At 33.6% G+C, this 25557-nt stretch overlaps 5 protein-coding genes across 6 annotated transcripts; 4 read left to right on the top strand and 1 right to left on the bottom strand.

The window, feature by feature from the left end:
* The first annotated feature begins 281 nt into the window (after positions 1 to 281).
* Positions 282 to 5866, top strand: LOC140052085 (15-hydroxyprostaglandin dehydrogenase [NAD(+)]-like). The gene is made up of 8 exons (XM_072097478.1): positions 282 to 305; positions 385 to 479; positions 1885 to 2011; positions 2425 to 2531; positions 2853 to 2949; positions 3138 to 3214; positions 4990 to 5141; positions 5267 to 5866. Exons 2-8 carry the CDS (start codon positions 387 to 389, stop codon positions 5376 to 5378), a joined length of 765 nt encoding a protein of 254 aa, XP_071953579.1. The 5' UTR covers positions 282 to 305; positions 385 to 386; the 3' UTR covers positions 5379 to 5866.
* Positions 5867 to 5930: 64 nt separating this feature from the next.
* LOC140051331 (uncharacterized) lies at positions 5931 to 8199 on the top strand. The gene is made up of 3 exons (XM_072096516.1): positions 5931 to 6303; positions 6476 to 6625; positions 6979 to 8199. Exons 1-3 carry the CDS (start codon positions 6297 to 6299, stop codon positions 7668 to 7670), a joined length of 849 nt encoding a protein of 282 aa, XP_071952617.1. The 5' UTR covers positions 5931 to 6296; the 3' UTR covers positions 7671 to 8199.
* A 910-nt stretch (positions 8200 to 9109) lies between these two features.
* Positions 9110 to 11275, bottom strand: LOC140051868 (tripartite motif-containing protein 2-like). The gene has a single exon (XM_072097198.1). The coding sequence runs from the start codon at positions 11273 to 11275 to the stop codon at positions 9110 to 9112; it is 2166 nt and encodes a 721-aa protein (XP_071953299.1).
* Positions 11276 to 14510: 3235 nt separating this feature from the next.
* LOC140051571 (methyltransferase-like protein 27) lies at positions 14511 to 18499 on the top strand. Its single transcript, XM_072096826.1, has 6 exons — positions 14511 to 14779; positions 16133 to 16263; positions 16503 to 16625; positions 16901 to 17039; positions 17389 to 17481; positions 17749 to 18499. The coding sequence occupies exons 2-6, from the start codon at positions 16147 to 16149 to the stop codon at positions 17931 to 17933; spliced, it is 657 nt and encodes a 218-aa protein (XP_071952927.1). The 5' UTR covers positions 14511 to 14779; positions 16133 to 16146; the 3' UTR covers positions 17934 to 18499.
* Positions 18500 to 19606: 1107 nt separating this feature from the next.
* LOC140052251 (uncharacterized) lies at positions 19607 to 24576 on the top strand. 2 transcript variants are annotated; one of them, XR_011845608.1, is made up of 4 exons: positions 19607 to 19775; positions 20190 to 20402; positions 20763 to 23569; positions 23710 to 24576. XR_011845608.1 is itself a non-coding variant. In XM_072097718.1 (3 exons), the coding sequence occupies exons 1-3, from the start codon at positions 19704 to 19706 to the stop codon at positions 20961 to 20963; spliced, it is 486 nt and encodes a 161-aa protein (XP_071953819.1). In that variant the 5' UTR covers positions 19607 to 19703; the 3' UTR covers positions 20964 to 21373. The 2 variants fall into 2 exon arrangements, 1 of the variants encoding a protein (XP_071953819.1); XM_072097718.1 differs by lacking the exon at positions 23710 to 24576 and having other exon boundaries at positions 20763 to 21373.
* Positions 24577 to 25557: the final 981 nt, after the last annotated feature.

Genomic DNA, 25557 nt, shown 5'->3' with positions numbered 1-25557 from the left:
AATAATAGAGGGCGTCCTTTGTGTAAAAGTTCCTATACCAAATTTTCTACTGAGCGGGTCTGAATTTGTTTTATGTAGGCCTGAAAGTATGATGGATATATGCGTATATTTGTGTGTATACTCACGAACCACGTTGACATTTTTTTTGTACAATTATAGTCCTAAACACATAGGCTTACTCAATGCTCAGAATATTTGCAATTTCACTAGTTATAGGCCTATATTATACTGAATTGTGTTAACCCCATTAGGAAAATGGAACATGCCAATCACACCTGTGAATCAGTGGGTCGGTTGTTTTAAAGGTATGTCACTCGTTTATTCAGATTAATCATTAGATTCAGTACACACCTATATTCTATTAACTTCGTTTTTTCTAAACAGGCATGGCAGTATCTGGGAAGATAGCGCTTGTTACAGGAGGTGCCGATGGCATTGGAAAAGCTATCGTTTTCAAACTGTTAGAGGAACAGGCTAAGGTAAATAATCAATGAGGTGATTACGTCATTATCTCAGCACTACTACGTGCGTAGTTATGACATCATAACATTTTTTAATGCTTGGGTCCCCCTAGAGACGCAACGCAAGGACATAAGAAGCGCAACGCGAGTGATTTGAACAATCACAATTGCGATGGATTTAAACTATCGCTTGCATTTAGCTATCTACACGTCATTGCGTTGCGTCTTGTGTGAACCAACCTTAACATTGGGCACGCCATTTTACTGTTTTAATTGCATTTTATATTTCAATCTCGACACTCTTGTTCAGGCATTGCGTTCTTTTGTTACACTTTTAATGTTCCGTATTGTATAGAGTTTTATTTCCAGTCCTCCTTTATTTAATTCTCTTATTTGTTCCGCTACTAACCATTAAATTCAGGTTTAATAACCGTATCTTTATATGAACTTGCAATACAATAATGGTCAGGATGCCGCGCCTATAATCTGAATGGAACTTGAAAATGCAAAATATGAATTTATTAATTGATAGTTTCACATTGTTTTTACATTATTGATGTCAAATCTTTGCTATGTAGACAATAAAATAATATCTTTTAAATGAAATGGTAAGATTGTATAAGTAAGCCCCTACAGGTATTGCTTACTGACAAACTGAAACAATTCTTAATGATTCCTGATTCAAGGTTGAAACAAAATAAACAAACGATTGTCTATAAACGTTTACTCCATGCTATAAACCAAGCATTATACTGTAGTACGGTACGCCATTCTGTGCAGCAGGGTCTACGAGTATTTTAATATTGCTATTCAGCAATGTATGCGGTAATATCCTGTATTTTAAACATTGAAAATGTGGTTAAAGTACTTAACCGTATGCTAAACATGATAATGAATTCTTTTCACATCAACTAACCGGCTAACCATACGGTATACAAGTAGTTGAATTGTAATTAAATAGTCATTAATATATTTTGCAGGCCTCTTTACATAATAATAACATTTTCAGATTGCTTGTTCTATGTTCTACATAGACCTTAAAAGTGAAAATATGAAATAATAATTATGGTATATGAGGTATTTAATTATCAATGAATAATTTATAAAATTACCGGTATATATATAAAGGAAAGGCACAATTCACGGCTACAGGTACAGCTAATCTTTCATATTTTCTAACATGTCTAAACATAGACAGAAAGCACTACAAACAGAGGGAAAAAAATCCGATTTAGGCATTAATTAATTCTTTATTCTTACAACCAACATTGCAATGCACCAATTACAGATTGATAATAAAATATACATTTTAAAACATAAAGATAACATTTATATAATAGATGTAGGCCTATGTACGTGTATTTAATATTGTTGTGGATAAGTAATAAATATTCACAGAATATTTGGTACTAACTGTTTTCAGGGAGTAGCTATTTTAGATATCAACGAAGCCAATTTGAAAAAAACGGAAGACGAAATCAAGGACAAGTTTGGAAATGAACGATCGATTACCATCAAATGTGACGTAACGTCACAAGCTTTGTTGAAAGGCAAGTTTATGCAGCAGCTTAAATATACATGGTGAACAGCCTAAATATGCATGGTGCAGCAGCTTAAATACGCATGGTGCAGCAGCTTAAATACGCATGGTGCAGCAGCTTAAAAATGCATGGCGCGGTAGCTTAAATATGCATGGTGCAGCAGCATGGTACCGCAGCTTAAATATGCATGGTACCGCAGCTTAGATATGTATGGTGTAGTTTATATATAATATACATCCATGTAGCTTCAAATATACCAGAAAGTGTATTAATGTGAACAAAATATATATGATGTCCGTGTTTATAAATGGGGAGCTGGCGAGTTTTCCACTCGAGATACGAAGCATTTACCACTACAATCAAGTTTTGTATATGCTTTGAACATTTCAATAACCAGAAAAATAAATATTTTTCTTGTACAGAAGCATTTCAACAGGCTAAGGCACATTTTGGCACACTGGATATTGTCTGTAATAATGCAGGTATTGTCAATGAGGTTAATTGGTCTCTCATGATAGACGTAAACCTGGTGAGTAATAACAATTATCAACTTTCCAAATCATTCTTTCCAAAATGTTCAACATTATCCCCTCAACCTTCTCCCCGTCCATCCCTCTCACCTTGATCAACAAACTAATCAGCTGTCATGCTCCCTAAAGCGTGGTTCCCATTAGGACACAACGCAAGAACGTAGACGCAAGCGAGTTGACCAATGACAAGCGCTAGTTAGAATAATCCATCGCTTGTGATTGGTCAAATCACTAACGTTGCGTGACGTCCTTGCGTTGCGTCTCTAGTGGGAACCAAGCCTAAGACAACTTGAACTGACTAAAATCATTTTTGTTTGTAGAAAGGTGTGATGCATGGAACTTACCTAGCAATTGATATGATGGGAACTAGGAATGGTGGAAACGGTGGAACTGTTGTCAATATGTCGTCGGTTGCAAGTGAGTATAGGCCTAGCCTAAATAGTACGACAAATCCTTCACAGACCTTCTTCATTCCAAGTGTGATCCATACTAATATTCGGTAATACAATACATTGGATGTTTTACCGTGTTTTCATACAAACCCACACCAGTTACTAGAGGATTAGTATTCGACGGATATTATGTTAACATTTAAACTGTTTTAGGTTTAAGGTGTGTTCCTTACATGGCAGCCTACACTGCTACTAAACACGGGATACGCTCCTTCTCTGTGGCACTACAGGTATGATTCATATGTTACTTTCAGTATTCATTCTTTCATGATGTTACGCAATTATACATGCATTGGAAACAATTATTTTTAATTACTATATCAATAATGATAATGAAGTAGTTTAATGAGTGAATAAATCTCCCAAAAAATTGTTCCGATCGACTATTTTGACAAGGATATACAAACGGGTCTAGGACAACTACCCCCTGGACAACTACCACCCGGACAACTACCACCCGGACAATAACCCCTTGGACAATCACCTTCCTAGGACAACTACCACCTAGGACAACTATCCTCTTAGGACAACTACCCCCTAGGACAACTAACCCCCGGACAACTACCCGCGTAGGACAATTACCCTCTAGGACAACTACCCCCTAGGTCAACTACCCTCTAGGACAACTACCCTCTAGGACAACTACCCCCTAGGACAATTACCCCCTAGGAAAACTACTCTCTAGCTACCCACTAGGAACAACTACAGCTTTGGACAATTACGATTGGTAACCAAATTAACAAGCTGCTTCTTTTGGTGCCAATTGTATTGTAAAATCAAATTGTGTGTGAAGAGATGACTACGAGGGCGTTGTACCACACTATACATTTAACAATATTTGACGTGAAATTATTAAAATATCGACGTACCTAAGATTTGTAATAACTGTAGCGATATTTATTTTTTTAAGTTCTTAGGTTCTAAAAACGTTTATTGTCATATTTTCTCATGAGTGGGGAGAAAATTTAAAAAACAAATTAATTAAAGTTCTTCTATGAAGTAGTAACAGCCAACCCAATATTCCATTATTACTGGACTTGTAGTAGTAAACGTATAATGTCATTAAACAGCATAAAATAAGCTCTTACGGTAAAACATTTGTTTTGAAAAAGAAAAGAGAGAACAAAATCGGGCCAATTGTATCGATAAAAAGGGCTGCTCCACTATCTTACAACTACCCTCTAGTCTTACTGCTATGCTACCCCTCTAGAACAACAACACTCTCTGAACAACCACACCTACACCTTAGGTTATAATTACAATCTTGTAAAGCTTACTGAACTTCAAAACATAAGGAGAGAGATTGATCTCAAATGAAATACTGTTTGATTGACTGGTGCAGCTAGGTAAACTGTATGCTCCTAGATTTATATACGGCATCTTCATGTCACACAAGAATAAAATAAGCCACCCATTTATTTTTCAAGATTGGAATACGTTTTAATAATTGATCGATTCTCGTTTAATGTAAAATAACTGCTGACGATACGCATATTAAAAAATTCAAAAGCTTTCATTTAAGATCAATCTCTCTCCCTATGTTTTGAAGTTCAGTAAGTTTTACAAGATCGTAATTATAACCTAATAAGGTGTAGGTGTCATGATATAAGTGTGGTTGTTCAGAGGGTGTTGTCCTAGGGGCATAGCAGTTATCCTAGGAGGGTAGTTGTCCTAGAGGGTAGTTGTCCTAGGGGGTAGTGGTCCTAGGGGGTAGTTGTCCTAGGGGGTAGTTGTCCGGGTGGGAGTTGTGTTAATTGGGTAGTTGTCCTATAGGATAGTTGTCCTAGGGGGTAAATGTCCGGGTGGTAGTTGTCCTAGGGGGTCATTGTCCGGGTGGTAGTTGTCCAGGTGGTCATTGTCCAGGGGGTAGTTGTCCGGATACGTATACAAACATGTTGTTGCCGATAATGCTTAATATACGTGTTTATATCCAACCTGGTCTGTGACAATATCAGTTTGCTTCAAATATATAAAATTATATTATATTATGATTAATGTCCAACAGGAACAAGTGCAATGTAAAGATAATGGAATCACTATCAAAGTTCTTTGTCCATCACTTGTTGCTACACGGCTTATTAAAGAGGACTTCGTTGTTGACGACGAAAGTGAAAAAGTATTTGTCAGTGCAAAACGAGATGCCACTCCTAAGTTATCGTAAGATGTTTCAGTTCGTATTATCATATTTCAAATATAATAATTATTTCCTTGTGTTTATCATCAGTCTAATATATAGTATTATATTTCCTTTAAAATGTATACATAACGATTTTTTTTTACAGAACTGATGACGTGGCTAATGCTTTCATTAAACTTCTTGAAAGTAAAGAAATGATTCTACTTGTTGCTGTTGAGGGAAATAAGGAGATACCATCTAAGAGCTTTCTGGGTTAAGATAATATAAAAGTACTGTATTAATATTAAATACAAATAATGATAATTAATCAATAATGCCCTTATCAAAAATATAATTCTGATTATTAATCTTGTTTATGTCCATAATGGTAATATATTAGATGTTAGACGTTTACAGCTTTTGTCATCATCCTAATAAAATTGTTAAATATTAAAATTTAAGTCAAATTAATCGTTGAATAAATACTAATAGGCCTACAGTGTATAAATAATATATCTGTGTATAAAATATGTTTCGTTATATAATTGTCATTAGAGTAGTGTCTAGATGATAAGCCGTAGGTATAAATGCTATGTTGTTGTATTTTTTAATTATAATGTCCAACAGTTTAACATAATATAAAAGTGTTACAAACTTTGGCATTGAATAATAACAATGTGTGTATCACTGGTTTTTGTGTATGAAATGTGTTTCATTGCTTAATTGCTACTGCATAGTGTCTAGAAATTTAAATCGCAAGTAGGCTAAACGATTTTTTTTGTTATGATTATTAAACTTTGTACTGTATTATGTGGAGAGGTATTATAGGCCTGTAGTTCAGTATTTTTCAAGGTTTCACTGTTGGCTCGACGGTCGCAACATGCAACTAGCAGCGAATTGTGACCTTTCAGATCATGCCTAAAACATGAAAAAACAACAACAAAAGAGTGGAAGATCCAGTGGAGGGAAGAGTGAATATTTAATAATAGTGCTAGTTCAAAGAATTGTCGTTTAAAGTCTACGTCGGAAGTTAAGTGAGGTCATTGTTAGACAACAGTTCAAACGGAAGAGGTAATGTCGTCTAACTGGTGATAACGATTATTTCACTTTATCAACAATACAATATGGACATAAGAACGTGTTAAAGTGTAGCTGTAGGCCTATGCATTTTATAATGACTTTTTCTTCATTGAAAAATGTCAGGTAGGTAGCCAATTAACATTTCCTTATTGTCGATAATGTTCAATGTATCCCATGCTATGTATCTTTAATCTATTTTTTTATTTCGATTATAATTTTAAAACAAAACTTCTCTTTTCCGTATGTAATGTTTGATTACAACGATATTTATTTTACTTCCTTGTTTCCCGTACAGATTATGCGACATTTACTGGTATATTGGTACTAATTTCAACAGTAATTTCAGTGATATTGGGCGTGTTTAAATGCTGTGTTCGTCGAACTACCATTAAACAAACGGTTAGGCATGAAGATGAGTCGGATGACCTACCGGATCAAACCGACGGTAAGCACTAATATCCTAGATAGGCCTATTTAAGCATGCAGTACAGTATGTATTCTAAACTTTAAACTAAAAAAATATAACTTTCAGTTTTATTTAAAACCATTTGAATGCAGGTCATTTCAAGTAATATGTACCTATTGATTATATGACAATGTTAAATATAAGAATTGCCAGTTTTTTGGTTGATTAAATAATACGAAACAACTTACTCGGCCCAGAAATTCATGTTACCATGGAAATGCTCTGAGTAATTGGTTTTTGGGGGCTATCCTGGTCACAATTTTATTTGCCAAATGATATTACATTTACCTTATGAATATGATATAATGATGACAAATTATAATTATTTACAGGTCTATGTCTTACTGAAATAATGGTAGAAAATACAAATGATGGGCAGGTGAACGATGATAGCGAAATAAATGTCAACGTTACTGAACAAAATGTCCATGACATGAAGTCAAAGCAGACAATTGAACAATTGGAAGAAGGAGCAAATACGCCTACTGATGACACTGTTGCAACTAGTGAAGAAGATGAAGTAAACAACGAATCTGGAATATCAGAAACAGATGAATGTGGGTATTCCACCATAGATGAACTGTCGGAAGATGATGACGATGAGAAGAAGCAGGATGAGGGGTTATACCATCATATTGAAGATGTATCTTCCCAAACCAGTGATACTAGTGATGATTCAGATAATATGTACGCTGACATAAAAGAATTATTTGAACTCCCTGCTAAGCCTAATTATTATCTCTCACTATGTGTTGATTCGGACGATGAGGACTCAGATATTTATCACAATATATCGCCTACGCTTAGTGAAGATGGAAGTGAGCATAATTATACAACTATTGAGGAGTGGAGCATGAAAAGTACCGAGACGCTATGCTCAAGTATTGCTATTAGTGAAGATGACACTGGTTATCTAATTGTAACTCATGGTGAGGAAGCGTTCCATAAATCTACAGAAAGTTTAAATAATAATAACGAAAATACACAAAACAAAGATGAAATACATACTGATAATGGAAATTGAGCATTATTATATATTAAGAAGTTAGCAGTTAGATCATTTTAGTTTCGGAAGTGTATCACTCAAATCAATCCGGTTTTTCTATCAACATAAGATTTGTTTTATGAAACGTTATTTACAATAGAAATGATAGAGAGAATTTTTCTTTTAAAAAAGAAACATGCCGGACCATGTTAGAACATTTGGTAAACAGCTTCAGACTAATCGTTTCATCGCAACATGCTACCGGTTGTATTTTGAAATATAAATATAGGATAATCTGTACAATGTACTCAGAATCATCTTGAGAAAAACGTTTGAAGATTTGATACAGCCTACAATTTAACTTGCATTACGTTTTTTTTTTTTTGTTTTTTTTTTTTATCTTCTCTCGCATTCAAACTATGTAAACAATAGAAGTGAAGGCTAGCTAAGTTAAATACAATTGTTTAGCTTACGTCATAGAAATCCAGGTTCAAATCTATATAGTATTGTTATTCAGTTGTCAGTCCGGGTATGTCTGACAAATTCCAATAAACAAAACTGAAACCGGATGTAAATTAATATTTTGAGCATTGTGTCTCTTGATAAAAACACAATAACATAATTTGAGGAATACAACCTCACCACAAAACTAATTCAAGGAAGACATTCGGTCACGTGAACTTACTTAGGGTAGAAAACAAAGCCATATACATGGCTCAAGTATGAGTTATTGTTTACCGACCGACCAACCGATCGACATAGTGAGCTCAGTCACACCTAAACACGGATTGTACACACTGAATTAATACAAAGCGAAATGCAATATTTTAGGCAACACTTTATTTACATCAAAAAGTAACTATGCAATTCAATCTCTGGTTGTCTTCATGTGAATATATTTTGAAAAAATAATCCAGAATTTTGTTATGTCCAATGGGCTAATACACTCATCATTTTTATGATTTACCTTTTTTGAGTGCTAAATATGTTGCCCAATTCTAAAATGATTTTCAGTTATACAAAAAAAATATTAAAACACAAAATGGCTTAAACGGAAGAGAGACATCATATCTAAGCTTCACGTACGTTCAAACTATGCGTGAATTACGTATCTGAGGTTTACTGTCAGTTTTCATAATAATAATCATCGTTTAAGAATAGATAAATCAAATCACATCACACACCATTAATGTTAACAGGATGCAACCAATGACGGAATTCAAACACTAACAATTTCCTATATATTGATGTCATGTTCAAATGTTTGTTACTGCTATTCTACGTAAAGTCACGTGACCGATTAGTAGGCTCTATATATAAAAGGCGGTACAGTATAATGAAATTCCTTATAATATTTACATAAGTGGTACAGCCAATAAGAATGAATGTAATTTCTGAAAATATTCTTTAAAATATGATTTGCGTTTGTTATTGTGAAATATAGTGCAACAATGCTGAACTTCATTAATTATCATTGTTTAATAATTATATATCTTGACACAGCTGTTGCCATAATTTGCAACAGCTACCCGTCTAGGTCTGTATGATACAACCGCTAGACCACACGGTATATTAAGATTGTCGTTTCCAGTATCAATTCTTCTAACAAACTCTCCATCACCATTAAACACTTGTAACATTCCGTGACCGGAAACAATAATGTTCCCATCGTCATCAACTACTAGACCAAGTGGACACTTTAAATTAATATCATTATCAATATGTTTCACAAGAACTGTTACAACATTGGTGTTCTTATCTAACAACTGTAGCCGATTGTTTCTACAATCTGTTATGACAATGCCGTTGCCAAGCATGGCTGCACGGTAGGGTCTATTGAAGTAGAACTCCCCTTCATTATTGGAAATAATTTTTTCTAAAAACTCCCCGTTGTCGAAATTGAATTTAACTACACAGTGGGCAGTACGATCTACAACATACAGAGTACGTGTACACTCATCCAAAGCAAGGCCTGCGGCAAACGTTAAGAAACCTTTTCCAAATGATCGTATGGTAGTGCCGTCATTTTCACATACCGTTACACATTTATTTCTACTGTCACTGTATATTATTAAACCGTCTGCCTTGGCTCTACACATCATGTAAACGTGGCATTTTGGCGGCATGTTAATGGTATCTACATGCTTTCCTGTTTTAGAATCAAACTTCAGAACTTCCCGACTATTCATTGAAACTAACAGATATCCATCGTCAGTCATTACATCTGTAGCTTTGCCGTGTTGGTTTTCAAATTCGATGTTTTCAAAGTCACGGATTGTCCGAACCAAACCATCGTTCTCTACACAGATTACTGAAGGAGATCCCTTTATAAGAACATCGTTAAATTTGACATGTAACTCGCTTAGCTCCGAGCAGCTGCACTCGGCTCGGTAAATTCCGTTTTCGTGATATTGAAACACCACTGGAGTTTCTTGCTTTCCAGATACCGTTATCAGATATGCTGAAATGTCTTCTACTTTTTCTAAAATTGGAGTGGCTATTTCAACAAAGAATGGTTGGTTTTTGGTAACAATGATGTTTTCATCCTGTTTCCTAATTTCAAAAAGTTTGTGTACTTCAAGTGTTTCAGTAACATGTCCAATACTTTTCTTGAGAGATTGAGTCTCTTCAAAATGTAAAAGAGCACCATTAACTTGTTCTTCAACGGTTGGGTACGAATGAACGGTTTTCTTTAGTTTGTCTAACAGTTGATCTTTTGCGTCTAACGCTGTCGCCGGGTTTGAATTGTTGACAGAAAGATGAACAAGCTGCTTTATATGTACAAAATCATTACTAGCAGCATCAAATTGATCAATCATTTTAAGAACGGGGACTTTCTTACCATCATACATCGTCTGAAGACTATCTATAAGCTGTTTGCGTTCTTCTTGTAGTTTAAGAATCGCTTCATCCACGGATCTATTAATTCTTTGTTCGCAAAAGCTACGTTCCAATTTAAGCTGGTCAGCCTTCTTCTTCCTCTTCAGCTTCTCCTCTTGAATTTTAGTTTCACGTTTTTCCCCTTCATCGATCAACTCGGCAGCAGTTTTCTTGAATACCTCAAATGCATCTAATATCTTTACAACATTATCGGTAATGTGACACGTTTTATGTTCGATGATAATGCATTCGACGCAGATAGCTTCTTTACAAGTATTACAATAGAATTTAAGGGATTGATCCGTGTGATTCTTACAGTGCATTGACAATAACTGACGCTGTTCTAGTGTTAATTTTCTGAGTTCATCGTCCGTATATAAGGTATGTGATTTGAGAACGTCCACTTCACTGTGACTTTTAACGCATGTAGCACAAAAGTTTTGAGAGCAGTCTTTGCAAAACTTAACAGCAGCAAGTGTACAATAGGAACACATAAGTTCACCGCCTTCGAGGTGATCTACATATTCTAGAAGATTATTCACAAAGGTGTTTGGGGGAATACTTTCAAGTCCACCGTCAGGAATCTCAAAGTTATCCATGCAAGTGGGACAACTTAACTGATTGTTCTTTTCCACCCAGTCCTTCAAACATTTCTGGCAAAAACTATGAAGACATGGTAGCGTTTTCGGTCGATTAAATCTGTTCATGCAAATAGCACACTCCAGTACACGGTCATCTAGTTCTTTAACAAATATACTTGCCATATTCTTGTAAAATAAACTTGATTATTTGAAAATTAATTGATGAATCAAACAGAGGTATATATTTAGGATACCAAAAAAATGATAACAAGAACGGAGGCTGTAGTTTACGGTACCCTTTCTGGTCCCGGTCCAAATGTGAAGAAATAGCAGAAGATGTAGCAACAACAGCAAGCGTATGCCTCAAAGGGAGTGCCGTTGTTTAATATAAAGGAACTGAGAACAATATAATCTTTAGAGTATGATTATACAGTTAACATCATATCTATATTTAGTTTCTAATCGTAGGCCTAAGTGTATTTACACAAAACAAAACCATGTTATCAGAAAATTGACTTTGATCCTAGTAATAAACTTGTCTTGTCTAAACGTTCTTTAGCAAATCTCTATCTACAGTAGTAAACACAATAGTTTTTTCTACTATAATATTATCAGACCTCTATTCAAGATTTAATTTATTGTCACATAATATAACATTAATAATACAATTATTAACTATTGCATTGTATTGTTACCAGTGTAGAATGTAGTGTAGTGTACTACTTTGTTGGTACCTGCAGGTGATGACGTCAGCAGTAGTTATGTGACGTTGTGAATAATAATATAGCAAATAATATATATATTCTTTGATAAGAGGAACAAACTCACGTGAAATCTATTGAATGTCAGGTGATTCTGATCTATAATCGTATTTGATAAATATTTAACACGAGGTAATGAATAAAGTTAGTCAATACAGTTATTGTGAACCATTCATTAAAAACTGATTCATTTTTTTCTTCCATGGTCTAATTACAATTAAAAGAAACACAAAAAGTTAGATCCCTGAAACCTATTATAGGATTGCTTTATTCTAAATAAATGGTAATAATATTTAACTGTTATCGTAGTAGAATACCATCTTTTTCTTTAATTTAGCAATAATTAATCTAATAACATTGATGTTTAGAACACTTCCAAATTCCTATCAGGACTGGACTGGTAATATATACTGTACTGTAATTAATATACCATCTTTTTTTTCAAATTAATAATAATGATTAATATATAATAACCTGATTGAAGTGGCCGAAATAAAAGAAAATACATATATCAAATTTAAAGTCCCATCTTCAAATTAATTTTTTTTTTATAAAAAATAAAAACAATAATTTATTTTTTAAATAAAAAAAAAATTGATTAAACTCCCAATCTAGAGGTACCATAATCTGTTAGTTTGTTACAATTTGCTAATTACATTTAATGAAAATAATTGGTGCAAACGGTTGAGTAAGTTTAATATAGTAGATAGATGAAGCTATTGTTCTAACCACGTGACTATGTGGCGTAGGGTTTTTTTTTTATATATCTATATATATATATATATATATATATATAAACAAATCAGGCACAGAACATTAATTCTTACATCAGGCAAAGAACATTAATTCTAAACCGCCCGGTGATATACTGAAATTTAATTAATTAATTTGAAAATAAAGATGAGGAAATCTGTGAGAATGAGAAAAATTCGTCCCAACCGAGACTCGAACTCAGACCGTCTGCTTGATATGCAGATGTCCTAACCATTAGACCACTGGGGCTTTCATGGTACAGTATTGTTCAAACTCGATTGGATAGCGACTCTTTAACACTCTCGGCGTGGTGTACGGCGGAACAGCACTAGTCCTCAGTTGTACGCACGCGCAACAGAGATCAAATTGATACGCCCTCATCTTTCAGTATTTTTATTCACGAGGCGGGATCTCCGAAGAGATACTTTTATATATATAAATACATCAGGCAAAGAACATTAATTCTAAACCGCCCGGTGATATACTGAAATTTAATTAATATATATATATTTGTTATATTTACAATAATGTACACTAATTTGTTACTGAGCTATGGAGAATTTTTTTTTTCCGAAATAAAAGATGAATGAATGAATGAATGTTATGGGTCAGTTTTAGTATATATTTCCATTAAGTGAACATGATTGGTGCAAACGGTTGAGTAAGTTTAATGTTATTGGTCAGTTTTAGTATCTATTTCCATTAAGTGAACATGATTGGTGCAAACGGTTGAGTAAGTTTAATGTTATTGGTCAGTTTTAGTATATATTTCCATTAAGTGAACATGATTGGTGCAAACGGTTGAGTAAGTTTAATGTTATTGGTCAGTTTTAGTATATATTTCCATTAAGTGAACATGATTGGTGCAAACGGTTGAGTAGGTTTAATGTTATTGGTCAGTTTTAGTATAAATTTCCATTAAGTGAACATGATTGGTGCAAACGGTTGAGTAAGTTTAATGTTATTGGTCAGTTTTAGTATATATTTCCATTAAGTGAACATGATTGGTTTATTTGTTATAAGGATAAAGTTTGCGGTAGTTCTGAAAACAACTGTTGCACTTTCCCTCAGGGTCGACACGAGGTAGTCTAACAATAGATAGATTCAAAGGGACCAGCTTAAGTTGAAAAAATGAAATATTAGGAGGTTTTAAGAAAACATGTTCGAATTATAAAGATAAAACAATTTGCTCCATTTTTTACAATAATAGTAAATCATTTTTAATTAAAGCTATTACACACATGGGACTGAAATATTGAAACAAATTTCCACCCCTTAATATGAATTTTTGCTGCTTGATGTTTTGTAATTGTGAACCATATTTTGTATCTGTATATTGTAACTACTGTATGATTATATTTTGTAAACATTTTTTTATGGGTCGAACCTCTTGTTACGAGAGTGTTCCTCCGTTTTAAAGGAGAGTAACCAATACATTATTATCATAAATTAGAGGACGATATTAACAATTTATCTTGGCTATTAATAGTAAAACATGAGAACTATCAAGCGGGCAAAGGCCGAAAAGCTCTTTTTTACGGCCGAAAAGCTCTTTTTTTGGCCTAGTACAGTAGTACGTAGTAGAACTATACATATAATATATCGGATATCAGGGAGGACGGTAAAAACTAAAATAAATTTATTTTACATCTCCCTGATTTAATTTAGAAAACTGATAGACATAACTGATGCATGTCAGATATGGTGGTCAGGTGGGACATAAAATGCAAACAAAATGGCCATAATCCCAGTTTTGCTTGGTTGAACCGGAGCTATGGGGGAACTGTAAGAAATTAATTGTGACCCATTGTTTGCAGGCTATTATTGTGCACTGTAGCGTTTTATCCATTGAACTACATTCCCAGACCAAGGTCAATTGGAAAGGGCAAGTCACCATGATTACGAATACGATCACTACTACCTCATAATTAACCAATGTGACCGGAGCCCGTTTATTCATTTCTATAAATATTACGCCTTCATTGCTATAAAACAGTAATTTCTTCCATCACGATTGAAACACTGTATTTTGAAATCATCGATCTAATCTGACGTACGTATTTATACATCTGCAAACACAAAGAATTAGACGTATTTATTTGTGTTAGCGCCGACTGGTATACGAACCCCGAACACGCTGTCTTCCGTCACTGTTAGTAATAGTATTGTAAATGTAAGTATTATTACGTGTAAGGATGCTTAATTCATTCCAGTAAGTAGGCTCTAGGCCTACACACAGCCGGTCTTATTTATCGACAAAGTGTTTTTTTTAATATAACAATATTACACTGATTGAGTTTATGTTTTTTGGATTGTTTTTTTTTTAGCTTATTCTATTATAGAGTATATGTACCATTTGTTTATAGGCTACTGAAACTGTATTATTTACACAGTGCATCCACGTATGAAACACACCTCTCTTCATGGTTTAGTCATGGCGTTCCATGGTTTATTGATAATATACTGTTTTTTCCAAAAAGGGGAAATAAAATGACTCTCCTTAAAATTGCAGGAATAAATTAGAATTACAAAAATATATCATATGCAAAGAAACAAAATAATTATTGAAACATTCATTCAATCTTTTTATCTCAGAATGTCATAATAATGTTCATAACATATTTATAGAAAATTTAGAAAATAACATAGTTAACCATAAGAAGAAGCTAAAAATACATCGTACAGAAAACGATAGGCCTACCTATAATTCAAAGATAATGTTAGCAGAAACATGGAGGATGGTAATATAATTACACCATAGTACAAAAGCAAGAGCGAATTCAGGGATCGTCTTCCATACCATTGTGGATTATGCTTATTTCCGCTTTTATACTCAAGGCAATCTGATTGCCTTGCTATTATTTAGGCCTGAGCTACATAAATTCGGCATAGAGATTATTATAATATCTCTATGGTTAAGGCAACATATGATCACATTGCGAACATAATATTTGAGTTATTTGTAGTGTATTACAGAGAGACTAACTTCAAAACATTAACTGTCAACTCAAGAATCAAACAATCATTAAAACAAACATGGATGCATTAAATGGCTTTCATGGCAATGCTGCAACCTCGACCAATTAAATACGTCAGATTGAAGCCACGCCCAATACACAATTGAGTGTTTTTTTTAAACTAACTAATTAATTAATTTGAACATTCATTCATTTGAGTATGTCACTCCACTGTCGACAAGTGGTAATTACAAGTGGTAATTATTATAGTCTCTATAGAAAAGGTTTGCTGGGTTTATTTTGATTTTCTTTCTTCTCACCTTCATTTGTTAGGAACGCACCAGAGTCATGCGAGCGTGCTCACACTCTTTAAAATGATTCCCCATAGAAAGTCCATACAGATATATCCATATTGCCGATTTATTGGTGTCGCGTTCATTTGCAATATAAATCCTTTGCAAACATGTGATGTTGTTATGATAATTAATCAGAAAGAATTAATAGAATTAAAGAATTTTGTCTTTATCTGTTCCTATTTATGTACTGTTGTTTGTATTTCTTTCAAATAGTTATTGGTATAACCATGGCTGCTGATTGGTCTAAAAAAGAAATAAAGGAGTATGTATCAACAATGGAAGAAGTAAATACACATGAAAAACTAGGACAATTTTATGACGGTTTTGCTCCATTCTACGATAAAGTGAGTTTCAATAAATACCATTTCACTAAAGAATAAATTAAAGATTAAATATATATACCAGACTAGTTTCTGTATGTCGATTTGTGGTTAAATATTATACATATGTACTCTCATGTAAGTTTCATGCTCCAAATGTATGTTTAGAATTAATTTTGTGTTTAATATGAAAGTGTTGTCATTTGAAAGTAACCGAAAATGATAACCTTTACACTCATGAAGTTAATACATCTTAATTTTAGGCAGTGAAATCTTTTGGATACGTTGGTCCTTCTATTATTGCAACTTTTCTTCAAAAATATGTTAAGTCAAAAGATGCGTGGATATTTGATGTTGCAGCAGGAACAGGCCTTGTAGGTGAATGTGTAAGTATTAACCAGGATAATCAATATATTATTATTACTATGATAAACAGTATTTCTGATTGTTCAAATTTTTTTATATTATGTTACGTACATTCTTACAGTGACCATTTTTAATTCCGATTGGAAACAAATTTATTCCAGTATAAATATTGATGGCAAACCACTGTATTCATTCATTCATTCATTTTCATTATTTTGGATAGTACATCCATATACAAATAAAATAGAAATAAAAACTTTTAAAGATAAAGTAGCGTCTGATTTGCCCTTATCAGCTGGTTGATACTGGTTATACTAACATTGATGCAGTGGATGGCAGTGAAACAAGTATAGAAGTGGCTCGTAAAAAGAACATCTACAAAAACCTATATGTCGAATGGCTTGGAGGCGACAACAAATTGAGTATCAAAGATGGTAAATGTCACTAAAATCTGTAGATTTTCAAGTAAATTAAATCTGATACATTTACAGTGTCTTCAATATATACAATTTGATGTACAGAAATATTTAGTCACATTTATATCACATCACTATACCATAATCTAGTATGGACCGGTTTATTTGGTGTATGTGATGTGAGAATAACCTCCATATCGGGCGTAACAGGCGCACAAGTGTGGATGACATACAACATTATTCATGTGTTACAGCATGCCATTAAACGCTTGTCGATCCACGGCAGGGGCTTAAGATGGACCAGTACGTTTTTCAAACATTTTTTTTTTCAACAAAATAAGTTTATCTTCTTATCTAAACATTGTAGATAACTATGATGCATTGGTATGTGCAGGCGGGTTTATGCTCAACCAATTGAAATCGGATGTTTTTCCGGAATTTGTTCGAGTTGTAAAACCAGGTATAGGCTAGAGTTAATTATGAATTCTGTGATTAAATCAACAATTCTTCAATTTTATAAAAATAATTATTGTTTATTTATCAACCAAAACATAGACACAAATTCGCCACTTACAGTATGGTTAACACAACAAGGCATCATTACTCAATCTCATAAACGACGAGAATATATATTTTGATTAAATTAAACATTAAAACAACAATATAACCAAGAAAATAAACATAATTTTTAGAGTTTTTTTTAATTGTTTATTTTATACCTATAAAGGGGGCTACATCTTAATCAATATGCGGACGAAGTGGTTCACAGTTGAGCCCAGTTACAGAGATGGGAAGTTAGAAGGCGACATGGCACAAGTGGAGGAAGAAGGAAAATGGAAATTAATTGAAAGACATACTGATATTCAGGAAGGCGATCAGACTTCAGAAACATTTGTCTATCGGGTATGCTAATACAAATATTTTGTACTCTTTTAAAATTGTTTAATAATGTATAAATGTATGTTTTTTTAAATGATTTTGTGATAACTGAAACAATTAGTAGTCAACCTTCCAGTCTTGATTAATGGGCATTCAGTGACTTTGCATACGGGTAATACTAAGATAACCAAAAAATAAAGTCAGTGTTCTACATCCTTAATAATTAGGTGATACACACTAGGTAGTGTCATTGTAAGAAATATACTTCCATCTTCTCGTTTTTTGGTAACAGCCGTTCTCTAAACCCTAAACTTAGCCAAATATTTACTGTATATACTATTTTGTATTTGACTTCACGAGCCGTGCAGGGTAGCTTAAAGCCGATTTTCCACTAGGCGAATTTGTTCGCGCGAATCGAAGGCGTCAGCTAATACGCATGCGTAGAGAAGGATGTGGAAGATGTAAACATGAATACACATGCGTACAAGCTGGCGCTTTCGATTCGCGCGAACAAATTCGCCTAGTGGAAAATCGGCTTAACGCACAATTTTATGAAATTCTTCTTGTGTAATAATAAAAACATATATTTTAAAATGTATAATGGGTCAGTTTCTTGTGTCATACAATGCTCATGAAGTCACTCGGAGAGCTGAGCACTAAATTTCAAACTCTTTCGCATGCGCACTATCGTAGCCAAATAAGTATCGTTTACCACTGCTATGCTTTCTGTTCTTGATAAATACGATTTAGTTTTATGAACTTAGAAACAATTACAAACGTGTAAAAAACCTGCCCTCGCCATTGCGCAATAGTTTGTATTTTTGAATCGGCTCCTCCAATGATTGAAATGTGAATGTCTCTTTCTGCGTAGTTAAGTAGTAGCGCGTACCTCGCCTGTCCTTTGTCAATTTTCTTCAACATGTCAATAGATTACTGATGCAATCCTGATTTTGAATTGCTACGCGCCGCTGACGCAAGAACAAGTGCAGGTGAAAAAAGGCAATATGGTTGAACCATGGAAAAACGATTCCACTTGAATGACGAATAATTGTATTATCATTTCATTTTTATGACGTCACTTATGTTATAGAATTCTGCGCAGACAACGTTAATTTTAGCACTTTGTATACTTGCATCTCATGTTAGCGCACATTAAGAAATATCATTTTTTTACGTAACGTTTATTTTTGCAGAACTCGCTGCTAATAATCGAATCCGTTAGACTAATTTTAATGAACCTCTTATAGGGAAATCGCATACGTTATTATGTTATATGATGCGACTCCAATATAATGATTATCGATGTGTCCAGTAAAAAAGTGTTCAGGCTAAAACTGGAAAGACCGCCCGTAATGATGGCTACGTGTTTACTGTAACTCGAGTTCAAGTATACTAATTTCCATCGTTTCGATGAAATATCTATAATATTAAGATGAGATAATTATGGCCAATAAGAGAATTTTTTTTAAAAGGGTGGAAAGTTTGCCTTTAGTTCATGCTTAATTAGCAACCTTTCAATGAAAAGTTTATAACGCGTCTTCTGACAACCAAACTCACCACACCTTTTCTAATTGATATAGTAAGTGTTTTGGGGTTTTTGTATTTGGGGGAGGGGGGGATACAATGTAGAGAATGGGGAATTTTGTTACACTGTTATGTATTGAATCATTGAGTGTTATACATTTTGGTTTAAAGGTTAATATTTAACAAAGCCTTATGCGTTTTAGTATATTCTGCTGGTATAGCCTTAAGCGTCGGCATTGAAATTGACAGTATTGTAATAACATAACCATAAATACAAAAATGCCTGCTGAATATGTCGCCAAAGAAGAAGAGAAAGAAGGTCTGATATCTACTCCAACACAGGGTATTGAGGTAAGTCATAAAAACAATGACTATTATTATTAGCTCAATCTTCAACCTTTAGATTTCAATTTGCAGTAGGCCTACTGCAAAGAAGCCCATCTCGAAACGATATATTTCTTCTTTTCGAGTAAGGTATAACAATGTGTATGATATTGTTTATCATATATCAATATTGACCCTACAACCCTTAACTATCTCAAGAATCAAGCCTCATGTTCATGTTATCAAGCCTCGTATACTTTTTCCAAATGGTACATCTTATAATCATCTTCTGCTTCGTTGGTGGTTCTTATTTGTTATCAATCAATCTTGGAAATGGTTCCATGATTATTCCGAAACGTTGATCCTTTTTTTTTTATAGTGGGTGGGGGTGGGGGCGGTGGTCATTTCATTTTAAAGAAAACAGCATTTGTTTATTAACAGGAAGTTGCACAGTTATGGAGTTTTGATATTATTGCTGCAGGAACACTAGAGGGATTAGGTATAACAGAAACAGTCAACATCATTGTCCTTTTCTACAAACTTCAAATGAATAGAGTTTGGCTTTTCTATGCCATTTCAACAATTCTTGGCTTGTTGCTCGTTACTCAGTTGGCGTCGGGTATCCTGTTTATTGTGAAAACCGTTAAACAAAGCGTAAGTGTAATATTATTTATGGAATGTGTTTTTCTATTAATTATTAAAAGAACCGGCTCAATTGCCGTCGAAATGCATGAATTTGAAGAGACTGAGCTGGCTCTCATCATATCCCCAAGTTATGTTTTAAGTGAAATGCCTCTTGGTGAGGGATGATAAAGAACTTCCAACCTTTTCCCGGCACTTTCCCCGGCACTTTCCCAACATCCTTGATCAGCCGCTACATTAACATACCGTAATTATTTAACCGCTGTATGTAGCCTATTTTTGTTTGTTTTTTTATTTAAAAATTTGTAGACCTATTAGTTAATGATTATGATATCCACACACTATTTACTGCATTTGTCTATCTTCTTACAGAATATGCGAATGCGTAAATTTTCGAATTTACCAGAGGAGGAAAAACAGAAAGCTAAAACGACTATGTATAGAATGAGTGTAGCAGTGTTGATAATGGTGTTCATAGTCGCAGCCTGCAATATGTTATTATTGGCTGCTGTTGGTATTATTAGTCCTGAGCACCACGCCCACATTACTCTCCAACACCACGTTATTCCATAATACAATATTTAATGTATATAAACATTGACGTGTTAAACACACTCATCGCCTTACTTCTGTTGAAACACTCCTATTGAATTTTAAAACTAGAGGGTACTCCGAGAGTACAAACCTCCACCTAGTACTGTAAAATTCCCCTACATAAAATGTCACCGGAAAATATAGATATTTTTTTTATTTCTTTTTTATTAGTTCTAAGTGTAAATAGACTAAGTTGTGGATGAGAGTTTGGTGTAATGGTTATGTGTCCAGCCTCTCACAGTTGAGATCGCTGGTTCAATTCCCGCTGAGGTTTTTTTTTTAGACCTTGATCTTTGATCCTTCAAAATATAACCACAATTATATGACGAGTCATTGGTCATTGTGGCTAAGTTTGATGAGAATCGAATAAAAACTGTGGTCTCTAGGCAGCGAAGTAGTTTTTTGTTAGTTGTGACCTTGACCTATGACCTTTTCCCCTCAAAATCGAACTCGTCCGACCTTTTGGGGCATAAGTCATTGTGGCAAAATTTGGCCGGATTGGGATGAAAACTTTGGCCTCTAGGCTGTTCACATACACACCCACACACATACAGGGGTGAAAATATAACCTCCTTGGTGGAGGTAATAATAAAATCTCTCCCTAAACTTGGTTGATAAAAGTATCCAAATTATAACATAGACACTCGATTCTCGGTACTGTTCTACATTTTTGCAACTATATCCATAACCTAACCTTTGCCTAACCTTACATTAAAAGATACAGGAACGGAACCACATTGTGATACATACAAATGAGGTCCTCTATTACCAAAATATGCCAGATACTGGGTAAATTGTATGGGGAGAGCACTGAGAATCGTGTAATAGGTCTACAGGTACATTGATTGTTTTAAAAACGGTTGTGAAATACTCGAACACTCGCGTGCTCATTATCATCTGCCAAACATGTTTTGGTTTTACATTAACAATTTTTTTAATTTTTTTTTTAAAATCGTCTTCCTAGATTTATAAATAGTTTATAGAGGAGTGGATATACTTCCTGCAGTGGTAAAACCTTGAGTGTAAATAAAATAAAACAATGATTATATTTCCTGAACTCGAAACTATAAGGCATATAAAAGCTGAATCAGCAAATATACAAATCTTATTTGGTGTGGCGATTGGAAAATTGAATGTTGCCTACGAATCGTGTTGGAGTAGATTATAATTGTATTTTGATATACTTTCTAAATCTTTACAGTCTATAGGTGACTAAATTAAGTTAACATTTGCGCTATTGATACGGTTTCTGCAATGAATTCTAAGTTGATCTGTTGAGGTCATAGATGTAGGCCTACCCAAGGAGAAAAAAGATATATGCCGATTTGTCGAAAGTTCTAGCAGGGACAGAGTGTTGGACATGGCTGAATGAGTCACGTTTCGGATTTGGATCTATAAGAGTTTACCTTCGAACGTTTCAGAAAATATTTTTACTATTACCTTCCTCCCCCTTTCATTGTTTGCCAAAGGAAATTCTCTGACGATGGATTTGAATGTTACAGAAGCGAGTTTGGACGTGGTCGAGTCACTGATCAACATCGGCTGTGCCTTGTCCGTTCTTGGTTTCATCGTAAATATTGTAGCACTTCTCATTATTAATCGAGTTGTTTTCATTCGTAAAACTACACGCTGGTTTATTTTCAACCAATCATTAATCGATGCGACAGGATGTTTACTTTTCTTTGTATTATCATTATTACCTGTCTCCCCTTCTGATTGTTTGTACTAAGAGATTACTCTATGGTTTTACTGTGCGACGTTTACACTCTCGACGGCATCTAGTGTAAATGTATTATTTATTTCGGTTGAGAGGTACTTCGCGATTATAAAGCCATTTTGGTTTGAAACTAATTACACAGTAAAACGAACTGTAATCATGATGGTATCTGCTTGGATTCTTGGTATTCTGTCTAATCCAATAATGCTAATTATATTATATAAGATTATAACTCAAAATATCCAATGTAGGCCTATTTATGATGGAGAGGAAAAGGAAGAGTTAGCACTTAAAATTACAATAAATATAATCGCAGTTGTATGTATATCTACTATATTAATACTGGTACTTATTTATACAAGAATCATTTTCGAATTGGTTAAAATGAAAAATAATGTAAGCAATCAAATGACATCATCCATACACGTAAAAACACTAAAAGTGTTCATAGCTGTGAGCACGGCCTATATAGTTTGCTTTGTGCCAATTATTGTTTTCTTATATGGAGATATATCTTCTGGAAGTAAAGATTTTATTGCACAATATATTGCAGTGGACTTGGTAGTATTAAATTTTGCTCTTAATCCATTTATTTATACGGTTTCTTTATCCCAGTTCCGAACTGAATTGATCAACATTGTTCAGGCTGGATGTTGTAAAAATACAGGAGAACAAGGCAGCACAAATTTTAGATTAAACCATGTTTAATATATTTAGTATGTAAAATGTAATATGTGTAAATAGGCATATTTTGTTATGTTTATAGAATTGTTTATGGAGAAATAATTCCATGTGCATGTACTCCTTTGGCAGTTGGTACACCAATATGAATAACGTCCAAGGCAACATCGCACAAGGCAACACAAATGTAATAAGATCAAGCAATATTTAGTATATTTATATTTATCCTTAATTATTAAGCGACAATTATACAAATTTTTCTTTTTTCAGAAATAAATTAAACAAATTATCTATAAAATTAAAAATGTTTTTTAATTATCTTTTAAGGCCTCTTTTATTTTCTTGTGGAGTTGCATTATCCGTGGAGGTACGCCCATAGAGTTTACATGGTTCCTGGTGTATGTACAGCCATACGTGATTTTTCTTTTGTAGCTTTTACTTTATTATCACTGTAAATATGAACGAACACAGGTCTACAAATTAATGAATTAGTAATAAGCAATAAGACACCAAATATAAAATAGGTAAAAATTTCAAACTATAATAAACACATTACTTCGTTGTATGTTGTATGTACATGTAGATGCATTTAAATAATAGTCACTAAACTGACAAGCACTGATCGCTTCTTTTTGGTGTACTGTTGGGTGTTGTTGTAAATGTAATTAAAATTGTAACTGTGAACTTTGGTGATTATATTACAATAGAACGCCTGCTTTATATGGGGACACTCTTTTGGGGTCCCGGTGGTGTCCTCTTAATAGGAGTTCTTGTCTATTGTACTTATTTTATAATTAGTGCATCAAGTATGAATTATTTAGTATAATTTTTGAATTATTTACACGTATTACGCTGAAACCTTCCAGAAGTAATTCTCTATAAACATAATTACACTATAGCTATAATCATTATTGAGTCAACAAGTTTTGCAAAGATATAGGCTCCGTCATTGTTTGGATTCGGGAAAACGACGTGTACTGTATACAGATCATATAAATCAATTTGTGATGTTTAGTCTAATTAAATAACACTTATTGGTTTTGGTATTTAGTAAATTATATTTTACTACGATTTGTAATTTCACATTAAATATCTTATGTTATCTGTTGTATGCAAATAGTAGTAACGCTATATTGTTTGAATTAAAAACAATTGTACATATAGCAATTACAATTAGATTGGAATTAAAATGATTTAAGCACAATGTATTTCTCGTAAAATTTCAATTCTAAATTATAGATGAATAATATTAATATAATACTAATGTTTCTAAGCACTTTACACATAACAATGATCCATAAAATATCCTAAGATAAACAAAACAAAATGGAAAAGAGCAGAGGCACCATTTACACCGCTCCGTTCTCCAGCACATTGAAGCAGTAACAGTTTAAAAAAAAGGAATCTGTCTATCCTATCCTACCTAGCGAAGGAGTAAAATGATGTTGCTTAAGATTTTATTTTTTTTATCGATTGATATTCCCCCAACATTTCCGATTCAAGTATAGTGGATGTAAAAAAACAACAAAGGCCTAAAATGTAAATCAGCAATTTCTTACCATAAGTCCTTATTAAGTTGTGATCAAATATAACGACTGACTTCTCGATGAATAATAAGAAATTCGGTCCACAAAACATAAACGTTAACAACCATTCATAGTGTTTTAGTTTTAATCACTGCCTAATAATGTGCTCTTTATCTATAATTGTTTTTTTGTACAGGGATGTGAGGTAAAAGTTTATTAGAATCATTGCGACTAATTAAAATGATACTTGTTGGTAATCTCATAAATTATTAATTGATGTCATGCGAAGATTAATCTAATAATTAATCAATATGTCCTGTCAGAAAGTTGGTTTATGTTATCTTACTGGACCAACCGTAGGCATACTGATAGGAAAGGCTTTGCCGAGTGTCGTGTCCATTTATAAATGGTTAATATTTAACAAAGTTTTTAGCTCAGCGTTATATATATTTTGCTGGTATTTATGTTGGTATTTAAAGAAATTAAAAATAGACTTAACAATATAAAAACTATAAAATTCAAACATGCCTCAAAGAAGTGCTGAATATGTCTCCAAAGAAAAAGAAGGTCTGATATCTATTCCAAAACAGGGTATTAAGGTAAGTCATAATTTAATGATAAGAACATTTAGTCAATCGTAGGCCTATAT

The sequence above is a fragment of the Antedon mediterranea genome, chromosome 6 (assembly GCF_964355755.1).
Source record: "Antedon mediterranea chromosome 6, ecAntMedi1.1, whole genome shotgun sequence".
In the NCBI taxonomy this organism is placed as follows: Eukaryota; Metazoa; Echinodermata; class Crinoidea; order Comatulida; family Antedonidae; genus Antedon; species Antedon mediterranea.
Note: the sequence above shows the minus strand (reverse complement) of the source record. Positions and strands in the feature narration are given on the sequence as shown.